The sequence below is a fragment of the Cebus imitator genome, unplaced genomic scaffold (assembly GCF_001604975.1).
Source record: "Cebus imitator isolate Cc_AM_T3 unplaced genomic scaffold, Cebus_imitator-1.0 Scaffold227, whole genome shotgun sequence".
Taxonomy (NCBI): domain Eukaryota; kingdom Metazoa; phylum Chordata; class Mammalia; order Primates; family Cebidae; genus Cebus; species Cebus imitator.
The window spans coordinates 1712423-1723539 of NW_016107542.1; the positions used below are offsets into that span (position 1 = coordinate 1712423).

Genomic DNA, 11117 nt, shown 5'->3' on the forward strand with positions numbered 1-11117 from the left:
GTATATGAAATGGTACCTCACTGTGGTTTTGACTTGTATTTCCCTGATGGCTAATGACATTGAGTATCTTTTAATGTGCTTATTGGCCATTTGTGTGTTTTCTTTGGGGAAACATCTATCTACTCAGATGTCTGTCCATACTTAATCAGGTTGCCTTTTACTACTGGGTTGTAATAGTTCTCTATATATTCTATATCCAAGTCCTTTATGATATATGATTTGCAAAACTCTTCTCACATTCTTGGGGTTGTCATTTCACATTCTTGATGGTCTCTTTAGAAACTCAAAAGTTTTAAATTTTGATTATGTACAGTTTATGTAGTTCTCCTTTTGTTGCTTATGCTTTTGGTGGACAATGTTATTTGTTTATATATGGCAACATTTAGATTCATTACTTTAGTATTGGAAATAAAATATTGATACTGAAATTCTATAATGTTTCTAACTTAGCTTTCAAAGTGTACTTTAAAGCACAAGTGGGTAACCTGATCACAAGGTTAAAAAATACTTTTTCATTGAACTATTACAATAGCTGAACTTACTGCACATAATCCTTTTCAAGTGAATAAATATTTACTAGGCATCTATAGTAAACTTTGAAATAGAATTGTTCTTAGGCCAGGCGTGGTGGCTCACGCCTGTAATCCTAGTACTTTGGGAGGCCAAGGCGGGTGGATCACTCGAGGTCGGGAGTTCAAGACCAGCCTGGCCATCATGGTGAAACCCCACCCTTTAAATAAATAAATAAATGAAATAGAATTGTTCTTAATTTTTCAAGGAGGGGCACTAACTTAGAAATATCTCTGCATGTCATGGTACATATTATTAATACATAAACAATAATCTAAGATAGGTGCTATATGGTGGGGAAAGTGAAGCCACAGTAGTTAAGTAACCTGCCCAAGATCTCACAGCTTATAGATGAAAGAGTTTAATTTCTTGCCTGTCTATCTTTAATGACTGTGACCTTTATTATTCCACTAACTATTCAGCAAGCCCTGGTGATACATTATGTTGTCTTTTAGAACTGTAAATGTGAGCAGACTTTAACCACAAACATGGGAGCAGTATAGCTGTATCTGGGTCAAGCTCCTCTCTTTCAGGACACTGTGAATATAGATGCTGCCTGTGTATAGATGAGACTTTGAAAACAAATTTTGGGGATTCTAATTAAGAAGAACAAATTGGGTATCTTTCCTTAAGAGACATACTTCACAAGAAAACAGAGTACCTGGACATTGGCAAAGTCGACACGGTTGAGGTCATTGAGCATCTGGTTGATTTGGGAAGTGTTCTGAAGCACTGCACGAGCTGCCTGGGCCAGGTGATTGAGCGATGTGTATCTTCGCAGAGTCTGGGCAAAGGCACTTACAGCGGCAACCTGTAAAGCAATCCAATTAAGTTGGGATTCTGTTTTCTCCAGTAAAAGAAACAACTGCAGTCCTCGAATCTTTTTTCCCCTGCCAAATTTTAAATGTTTGCCCCTGATACTTATTTAAAATTCATTTGGTGAGAGAGTTTAATTGTAAATTATAGCATTTAAATCTCTAAAGCAAGTATTATTTTTCTTTTTAGTAGGTTGAGGTCAAGACTAAAACAAAATCCCCCATTCTTTGATGTCTGAGTGTAGCATTAATTAAACCAGCCTTAGGCCGGGCGCGGTGGCTCATGCCTGTAATCCCAGCACTTTGGGAGGCTGAGACGGGTGGATCACCAGGTCCAGAGATCAAGACCATCCTGGCCAACATAGTGAAACCTCGTCTCTACTAAAATACAAAAATTAGCCGGATGTGGTAGCGCGCGCCTGTAGTCCCACAGCTACTTGGGAGGCTGAGGCAGGAGAATTGCTTGAACCCAGGAGGCAGAGGTTGCATTGAGCTGAGATCGTGCCACTGCACTCCAGCCTGGCACCTGGTGACAGAGTGAGACTCTATCTCAAAAAAGAAAAAATTAAACCAGTCTTGCAAGTACTTACTCATCCACAGTGAGAAATGACTTTGAGTAAGGAAGCAGGAAAAATGTTGGTTTTCATTTCTTTTTAACTGCTCTTTGGATAGTCAACTAGAAACTAGGCAAATTTTAAAAGTAGGGATGTACAGTTTGGTTTTTCAAATAAAAAGAGATCTGAACATTCCTACTCTTTAAATTGAATTTAAAAATGCATGTCAGAGCATTACCATTCAGATGTATTCTTACCACCTTTATTTTGTAGAAACGAGTAAGTTTGAGGTGAAATTATCAGAAGCAAACAATCAGAAGAGCCGTTTTTTAGAATTAGAGTTTCTTTAAAAGGGCTATGCAGTAAATCTCTATTTGCCTCTCAAAATCTACTTTCCATTTTTCTTCATCTTGCTCTGTGCCCAGGAATATTGATCTGAATGGACCACATTAACCTCCCACCTTGTTCTCTGGCTTCCACCTGGGTTTGACCAATGACAGGCACTGGCAGGAGATGGAAGAATGGGAAGAAACAGTGGTCACTAGGGTACTTATTCTCTACAACCTCTGCTTGCTGCCTGTTTTAGCAGAACCTGCCTTCCATTTCTAATGTTACCACAGTCCTGAGGGAAAGAGTGCATCTCCTAATGCCATAGCTTTCACCTTTCACCCCTTCATTCCTAGGGATGGTTAGGATTCCCACTATTGCTAGCCCTGGGATGCTTTACTATTCCTCCTTGTTTTTTTTTTCAACTTTGTTCATACCTTTGAGATAAACTCTTCTTAAAGATTCTTAGATTATCCCTACCTTTGGATGCATGATTTGTTTCCTGTTCAGATCCTGAGTATAGCAGTTATGTTGAAAGATAGCAAATATAATGCAAAAACATTCTAGATAAAATCTAAATCTCATAATCTCAAGAAAATTTGTTATGTGCACAATATAGATCTAATGATTTTAACCTTTAAAAAATATATTTAAAATCTGACATATATATAGGGATGTATAGTATTGTACTCAATCACTATATGGGTATGTAAGGTGCAAGCAGTTGAATGATCAGTTGGGAGTGGTAGAGGCTGTTCACAGGGAACAGGACGCTGTATCTTGACAGTGAGATGTTTGAGTACTATTCGTAACTCAGGGGAAGCTCACATACCCTCACAAAAGAATCTTATTCCATTTTTGCGGTTTAAATTAATCCAGTATATACTATGTGCCAGGCTTTGGGTTAAGTGTCTTACATATATTATCTTATTCAAGTCTCATAACTATCCTATTAGACACATATTAAGATTTAAAGAAGTAGCTTGCTCAAGGTTGCAAAGAAGCTCCATTAGTGATGGGAACTAACCCAGGCATTTTGATTCCAAAAGCCATAGTAGCTGGAATGCTGTCTCCTGTGTCAGGGTAAATTGTCTCCATTAATTGAATGTGGAGCGGAAAAAAAGACTACATATCAGTGAAACCAGAAGATATGGCACCCTCTACTGTAATGAATCATTCAAGCCAACTCTGGAGGTCACTGAGATGGCCAGTGTTGCAACTGGATTGTTACCACATTCACTTTGACAATACCAGGAAGGGAAGTGCTTTAGCTGTTTGAGATACCGTTACAAATGTGACTGACAGAAAGTTGAAAAGGATTTCTCGATCATAATAAAAAACAATCTTCTTTTTTGCACACCTCAATGTGGTACTCTACAACAGCACTGCCAAAGAGAACTCTCTGCAGTGATGGACATGCTCTACATATATGCTGCCTAATATGGTAGCCAGCAGCCAAAGGAGGCTACTGAGCACTCGAAATGTAGCTAACGTGACTGAGGAACTAAATTTTCCATTTCACTTAATTTAAAATTCCAATTTAAATAGCTACACGAGGCTGGCCCTAGCAGATAGCCACATGTGGCTGGCCCTACTATGACAGCACAGCTCTAGAGGAGCAATCTAATGTAGGCACATCAATGAAATGTTGCCTTCTATATGTTTTGGAGAGTTTTATTGCAAACTTTAAGTCCCAGCAAAAGAACTGGAGGCTACTTATGTTCCCACAGAGGTTTACCAGCTAAAATAACTTCAATTTATCAACTCTGCCCCCAGATTCAAGGACAAGGTATATTGTTGGAGTCTGATAGTAAATACAGTCATTGACAAGAAGCCACAAATGTGATTTCTGGTACCAACATTTAAATAAAATTTAGAATTTGTCCAATCTTGCTATGGGAATGTGTTCACAGATAAACTGAAAGTAACATGGCTGATAGAAGACAAAGTACAGACTAATATTTACATCTCTAGCTAAATAATCCACATTCCTGAGATATATTGATTGTGAGTTAATTATTTACTTGATTCATAAAAGCATTCTCCAGTGTTTAAAAAAACCCCAAAACATCCTGAAAAAGCAAAAGAATATTAATTTATATGAACTTTTCTGCACAAGTACAGGAGGAAATTTTAGAAAATAGAAAATTCCTTCAAATGGAAACTATTTGAATATTCTAGGCTATTACTTTAATATTTAAAATTAAACATTTATGGTTTATATGCTTCTTGTATAGTTTAGAATATATATATATACATATATATATATATATATATATATACGGGTTAGAAAGATCTTGTAAATACACCACACTTAAGAAGCTTCTCTAGTCTCTTTGAAAGGAACATTGTCAAACATCTCTTGTGCAAGTTCATTACATGGTTATAAAATACAAATATAAAAATCAGTTTTAAAAGATGATGTATATTATAACCTCAACATTTTATATAATGCCATTTGATAGGGTAGATGTAAAGTTCACGGTTCAGAATAATTTCCTAAACACAAAAGAAAAAGCAAGGACATAAAATATACCTTGGTTTGTATCATTCTCTGTGGAATATTGTTCATGGCATTGGAAAGCCAACCTTCAAGGCTTTTTGCAAAATTTCGAATGGCTTGGGTCAAGGCACCTAAACATTAAAGAATAAAAGCAGAATGAAAAGGTATGAAATAATATTAATCTTTACGCTAGAATAAAAGGAAATGCTTGTACGCAATATCTGATAAAGCACAGAACTCGTATTGACCTCATTGATGACACTTTAACATTATTTCTAACTTTTTAAAGCATCCAAGAATTATATATTGGGCTTTTTCTTTTAAAGTTATTTTGTTCCCAGATACTTATGACACTATTTTGGGAAAAAAAAAAGGATACAAACATTTTTGCTTACAGCAACATATACCAGTTGTGAATATACTTATAGAATTTTCTTGCTTGAAAAAAGCATTCCTTTCATTAACAGTTTTGTGCTAAAGGCTATGTATTTTCTTAGAAATTCTTTATCTTGTTTTTTCAAGCTCTTAATCTATTTTCATTTCTTTTATTAAAAAGAAAAATAATGCAAAGCTTTCTCTCTTTATGTAACTATTTACTTAAAAATCTACAAATTGTAGTAATTCATTGTTGAAAAGGTAAAAATTAAAATTGTCTGAATTGAAATTTTTTATAACTATTTTCCATTTCACTTGGCAGGTAGAGATAAAAGATCAGTAGGATAAAATTGCAGTCACAGAAACCCATATTCTTAAGATATTCCTAAAACAGTTCATTCTGTATTCTTGATGTATCTGTTAAAACCTGAAATAGGGATAGGTCCCATGACAGAAGATTTTATGATGGTCATAAAATGATTAGAAGCATCTTCAGTTATCAGTGATGACTATGACTATTTTATTAGAAAAAATCTGCTTATTGAGATTGCTATATATTAGAGACAGAATACTTTTCTTGTTCAACACGGAATTCAGTTAATAGTATTTTACTTCTTGTGCCTAAGGCTCCACAGTAGTGTAGACAACAATTTTAGATATTTAGTAGATAAGTGTCTGAAGCACCCACAACACAAAATTAATCTTTGTAGCTTCTCTATAATGGGGTATCAAAATATGCTGTCTACTATAAGAAACACAGCCCCAAGAATATTAATGTTACTAATAGGCTTAAATTCCTTGGTTTTTCTTTCTGTGCGCAAATGAGTCTGACGTGATTCTCTATGACTTCTGTTAAGAGCAGGTGTTAGAAATAATTTCACTTATTCATGTTATTTGCAAGCAATATAAATTTTACTATTCCAATAATAAAGACAACTAAATGCGTTTTTAAGAGATTTGTTTAACTATTCAAAACTGGAGAGACAAGATTGGAATGGGTTAAATTTTGGCTAGGAAAAACACTAAAGCAGTGCAGATCCTTAACCACGAGGATCACCTACTGGAAACACTGAATTTGAAATTTCTTGAGAAATAATCTCTTGAAACCTCCAAAGCTTCCCACTTTAGCCAAAAAAAAAAAGGAAAAAGAAAGAAAAATATTTTTCTGTTGTATCATGTGCTAGAACCATGGAGGGCAGGCATGAATGAAAATGAAAAAGAGTGAAAAAAAATTTGTTCAAGGTTAATTTTGGCAATCTGCATTTTCCATTTTTCCTACAATGAGTGTACAATTACTTAATCTGAAAAGTAACCCCCAAATCTATAAATGTTACTTTAAAAATATTTATTATGGACCTTGTTTTATCTAGATAAATTTAATGCAAGGAAAATTAGATAAGAAAATATATATTTTGCATTTTAAATAATTGTTGAGTTTTTATTTTTTTCTACTAAATCACATTCTGGGCCACCTTTGGTTATACCTGTAATTGCACATTTAAGTGTTGCCCCTTGAGTGTTCACACAATTAATATTTTTTTCTTTTTCAGATAAATGTATTTTAGAATATAGTAGCTTCAAGCTGACTTTAAATTAGTGTGATGTGCAGACTTTTTTTAGCTAAAAAAAGAAATCCCATCTGGACAGAAAATGGTAGAGTGAAGTGCTAGTAGCCAGGAAAATACAATTTTTAAAAATAAAATTAAGTTCACTCTCTCTATAGGGATTCTTGTATGTACAAAATTGTGCAGATTGACAACTTTCAAAGGCACATGAATGGATGGTTTGGAATTTAAATTCTATTCTAAAGCTGATCTGTCTCAACCTGCTCAAGATTAATATTAAAGTGCATACAAACAGAAGATAGCTATCTAAATTGTATTTTAAGCTTTATTTTGTTATACCTCATTGGAGAACGGGAATTAAATTTCTAAATTTCCCTGGTAGAGTGGTATATCAATCAATGCATCTTATAATTTCAGAGAAACTATAAAACTATTCAGGTGTCGGCTGAATGTAGAGACAAGCTCTTTGACAGAATAAAAAGGTTTTCAGATAAAAATCTGCAAAAGACAAAGGTCAGTGTATTGTGTACTTAAAATTATGGGCTTAAATCAAACTAAAATTGATACAAGATTTAAATGAGGGAACTGTTAAATTCACAAGTTAAAGTCTTATGATGCTGTTATAGAAGCAAAAGATTTTAGAACTGTTTAATGAATACTGATGTTGATTTGCCTCAAAAAAGAAAATACCTGCTGACATCCCTTCTTTTATCTCATGAGAAAAATTTTATGTTGGTAACAAGATGTCATAGGCTAATGAGCTACCCTATGCAACTCCTTATAAACATCTGTAGAGATTATCACTCAGAGCACAGGAAGCAAGAGAAAAACAAGGAAAATCCAATTCTGGAACATAAATCGGTAGAGAATTTAGCTAGTGAAACTTTCCAAAAAATCACTTTTAATCAACCTTTAGTCAGGAAACTTGGTGTAGATAGAGTAGAATATATTACCAATTTACAAAATTTTGAGATAATGTCAACTAATTTTTTTTACTTATTCCTACATAAATTTATGTGTGTTCATTAATATTATATGGAAATATGTTTGAGCATATATTTTAAGGTGGTCAGGAACATAGTAAAGATCTCATACCTTCTACTGTTGTCTTTTATTATTTAGAAAAAAGTGTAAGCATACAAATGTTAATATCTTCCCCTTTTGTTCTACTAAATTCTTATTTTCGTATTTTCTAGAATAACACAAATCATCTGTGAAGAGTATACTTTACGTACACGTACACGGTAGCCAATTTCACAAGCTACATGCTTGCTTTTACTTTATTAATGTCAACATAGAATAGAAACTGTCATATTTCTTAAAAAGTTAAGGTCACTAGTGTGTACTTATATAGATGTAGGTATAAAATAGTTTCAGCTGCCTTTAACAGTATCTGTGGTGGCGTTTATATAGATACTTGCAGAAAATAGCTTTGTTTGCTACAAAGTAGTTTAAAAAGCACCATCACTTAAAAAGGTAATCTAACCTATCTATGTAATTCCCATTTTATTTTCTTCATAGTGGGACTACAATGCTTGTGTAGTTACAAAGATTTTTCTCTCAAAATGCCGGTTAACCATTACTGTTAACGGAAACTGCATTTGTAGTTCTTAACATGATGTAGGTGACAAAGTAAATGCTGTTATAATGGAATTCAACTTCACTGGAACTCAAGATAGATTCACTTCAAATCAAAAGCAACCATGAAGGAAGCTGGCCTTGCAATTACAGATTTCCATAATTTTTGTCTTTATGAAGGGGACTCTGTCCTTGGGTAGAATAATTTTTACATGGTTGACTGGCCTTGTAGTGTTCTTGCAATTAGTCTACTGGGCTGCTATATCTACAGGTTGGCTTTTATATACATATAAAAGACAGATAATAACTGAAAAATAGATAATCTTTCCCCTTTTAGTACAGTTTTGCTTTAGGCTGCTTTTAAGCAATATTCTGTGCTGCATGTTTTCTATCTGGCAAATCTAAATGAAATTAGAATCATTCTAGATTGCAATGTCACTTCTCAAAACTTCCTGGGTGGAATGTATGAGAATAAAAGCATCCATACTCGTCTGCATTTAACTTACTAGGAATAGGTCTAAGGACGTCGGGGATGAGAATCTCCACCAAAGCCTGGTACATCCCATGGTCACAGTTACACATCCATTTCAGGATAGACTCATGTTTGCACAGAGTTATCAGCTTTGCTTTCGGAAGTCGACTTTCTATTTCACTCAGATTGCTGGTGTGAATAAATGTAGCAAATGAATAGATGGCAAATGAGGATAAAAAAGAAAATGGACTTTAAAAATCGTTTAAGTTTACCAAATATTACTGAGGTTAGAACTATACCACCATTGCACTGGTGCCATACAGCTGGATATATAGATAGATAGATAAAACACTCCCCCAGAGCTGTCTATGCACATTCATATTTTCTGACAGTATGAAGGGTAGATATGACAGTAATTCCATGAAGATGAAATAACTGTACCACAGTCCCCCAAATCAATACAAATGGGAGCTATATATACAGACTGAAATCTCAAGAGAGCAGTTCGTGGCTTATTTCCAGGATGGTCAAAACATCAATCTATTCACCTAATGTTATCAAGAAAGGTTCACAACTGGTATACATATCTCTAATTGATTAGCTGTGACATCTACTCAGCCTTGAAAATGAATTGGAAAAGATGTTGATTCTGACCTCGATTCGGTAATGGTAGTGCCATCAGTTGGAGTAGAGGGAGAATAGCGCCAGAATGTTTGCCACAATTTTTCTATCAGGCTAAATTGAAGATTCACAACAACATCCAATATTGCCTAAAAAACAAAATGGTATCAGTATTACCTTACAATATTACTTATGGGACTGTGTGAGGACAGCCTAATATGACACAAGCTTTCCCATGTGCTTGTAAGTTAACATGGTGAAACGACACTAAATTTTACCAAAGGAAGTGGAAGAAACAACAACAACAACAAAAACTAGCTAGGAAGAAGATGAAAGGGGGGCAAACTCTTGGAAGACTAAGCAGGATGAGATTCTTCTCAAAACGGACTCATGCCACCCTCACTTCTACCTCTTTTTTCTTCCGTTTTTATTCTTGCTTTCCTTCCTCTCCAGTTTCTTTCTTTTTCAAATTCCTTTACCTACTACTTCCTTCTGCCTTTATAGCTATCGTCACCCTACCTATTCTCACACCTGGAAGGGGACAGAACATAGATTCAATTTACATCAGTCCTCTTTGGGCTAGGTAACCACTGACCATCAAAGAGGATGAAAGCGAAGGGTGTGGAGGTGCTTTTATGTGGCAGATGGAGTTACAGCTGAATTAGAATTAGCTTTGTCTAAGGCAGCTGACCAGGGGTTCCAGTGTGTTCCAAGCCAAACAGAGGACAGGGCAGAAACCATGGAGTCAGCAGGCTTTCAGTGGATACTGCCTCTCTGGGCATAGCATTCAACATTAGAGAATCCAATCCTATCTCTGCACACCTTCTTTAAAGAACGGCTTTAAGACTATCTTGCTTTTCAAATCTTGGCGGCCTCACCTCCTCTTTCTGCTTAATTTTATCTCCTAGAACTATTTCCCAGATGTATCAACGACATTTTTATAGCGTTTAAATCTACCACTTTCCCAGTTAACTGTCAATAATGATATTTAATTTTACCCTGCCATTGCAATTAGTTTGTAAATAAGGTAAAAGCAGTCACAAAACCAAATAATAACTTGCTTGTGCCAAGAACACATGATTCTGCGATTATTTTGGGCATTAAAAGACAGAAGTCGTTAACAGAATGTGATCCAGGTCATCAGCACTGAGGCAAAGGTAAAACATCCCCACAAAGATCTACAAAATTCATGGAAGATATAAGAAACCAGTGGACAATCTAAAGAGTCTATAAGAGTATTTTAGGCAAAACCAGCAAACCATAACTTTATATTTGTTAAGTTTGGGCTATCTGTATAAAGCTGGCCTAGGCATGATACAGAGAATAACTGATATAAAATATTCTCTAAGAATATAAAATGTTGCAAGTAGTTAAATATTGAAAACGAAGATAGGGAGACAAATTAATTAACACATTACTCAGTAACAATAAAAATGCAAAATATGGCCGGGTGTGGTGGCTCACGCCTGTAATCCCAGCACTCTGGGAGGCCCAGGTAGGCAGATCACGAGGTCAAGAGATAGAGACCATCCTGGCCAACATGGTGAAACCCTGTCTCTACTAAAAATACAAAAATTTGCTGGGCATGGCGGTGTGCGTCTGTAGTCCCAGCTACTCAGGAGGCTGAGGCAGGAGAATTCCTTGAGCCTGGGAGGCGGAGGTTGCAGCGAGCCAAGATCATGCCACTGCACTCCAGCCTGGCGCCTGGCGATGGAGCAAGACTCTGTCTCAAAAAAA

At 35.4% G+C, this 11117-nt stretch overlaps 1 protein-coding gene across 14 annotated transcripts in view; it reads right to left on the reverse strand.

Annotated features, from left to right (window-relative positions):
• The window catches only part of RFX3 (regulatory factor X3), a 296327-nt gene that overhangs the window by 42188 nt on the left and 243022 nt on the right, over positions 1-11117 (reverse strand). For all 14 annotated transcript variants that reach the window (XM_037727298.1, XM_017496970.2, XM_037727308.1 and 11 more), the window contains 4 exons: positions 9414-9529; positions 8794-8948; positions 4803-4900; positions 1232-1381 (listed from right to left, as the gene is read on the reverse strand). In XM_037727298.1, the coding sequence (XP_037583226.1) occupies positions 1232-1381; positions 4803-4900; positions 8794-8948; positions 9414-9529 (519 nt within the window). The remainder of the gene's footprint in view (positions 1-1231; positions 1382-4802; positions 4901-8793; positions 8949-9413; positions 9530-11117) is intronic.